A 343-nucleotide genomic window follows, 5' to 3' on the forward strand; every position below is an offset into this window, starting at 1 on the left:
TTCACTCCCAAAATTACGAAAGATCACTCTTATCTGAGCTTTGATCATCTCTCCATCTTCAATTTAGTATCTGTACGAGTTGACTGCACAAATGTTGATATCACAATAAACGCCTCCGTCTGAAGATTTGTCCCGCGCGCAAAACCATAGCTTCAAGCCGCGAAATCGATGTCTTCTTTTATGCTTAAGTATCCTCTGCTTGTATAGATCGAATTTGAGCTCAAAGGTTTGTTTTTGGATAGCATAAGGTTGATTCCTGGCGACCTAGGAGACAATTAGGTCAGGAAATGCGCAAAAACTCACCGTAACCTCAACAAGCTGTATTTCATCGTCGTCCATCTTA

The 343-nt window shown here is 41.1% G+C and overlaps 1 protein-coding gene across 2 annotated transcripts in view; it reads right to left on the reverse strand.

Moving 5' to 3' along the window:
• LOC138056740 (uncharacterized) overlaps positions 1-343 on the reverse strand; it is a 55,213-nt gene extending 54,870 nt beyond the window's left edge. The window contains exon 1 of one of the 2 annotated variants that reach the window (XM_068902607.1): positions 304-343. In XM_068902607.1, coding sequence (XP_068758708.1) covers positions 304-339 — 36 coding nt within the window. In that variant the 5' untranslated portion in view covers positions 340-343. The remainder of the gene's footprint in view (positions 1-303) is intronic. The other variant, XM_068902606.1, reaches the window with a different exon arrangement.

This window comes from Montipora capricornis, chromosome 7 (genome assembly GCF_036669925.1).
Source record: "Montipora capricornis isolate CH-2021 chromosome 7, ASM3666992v2, whole genome shotgun sequence".
NCBI lineage: Eukaryota > Metazoa > Cnidaria > Anthozoa > Scleractinia > Acroporidae > Montipora > Montipora capricornis.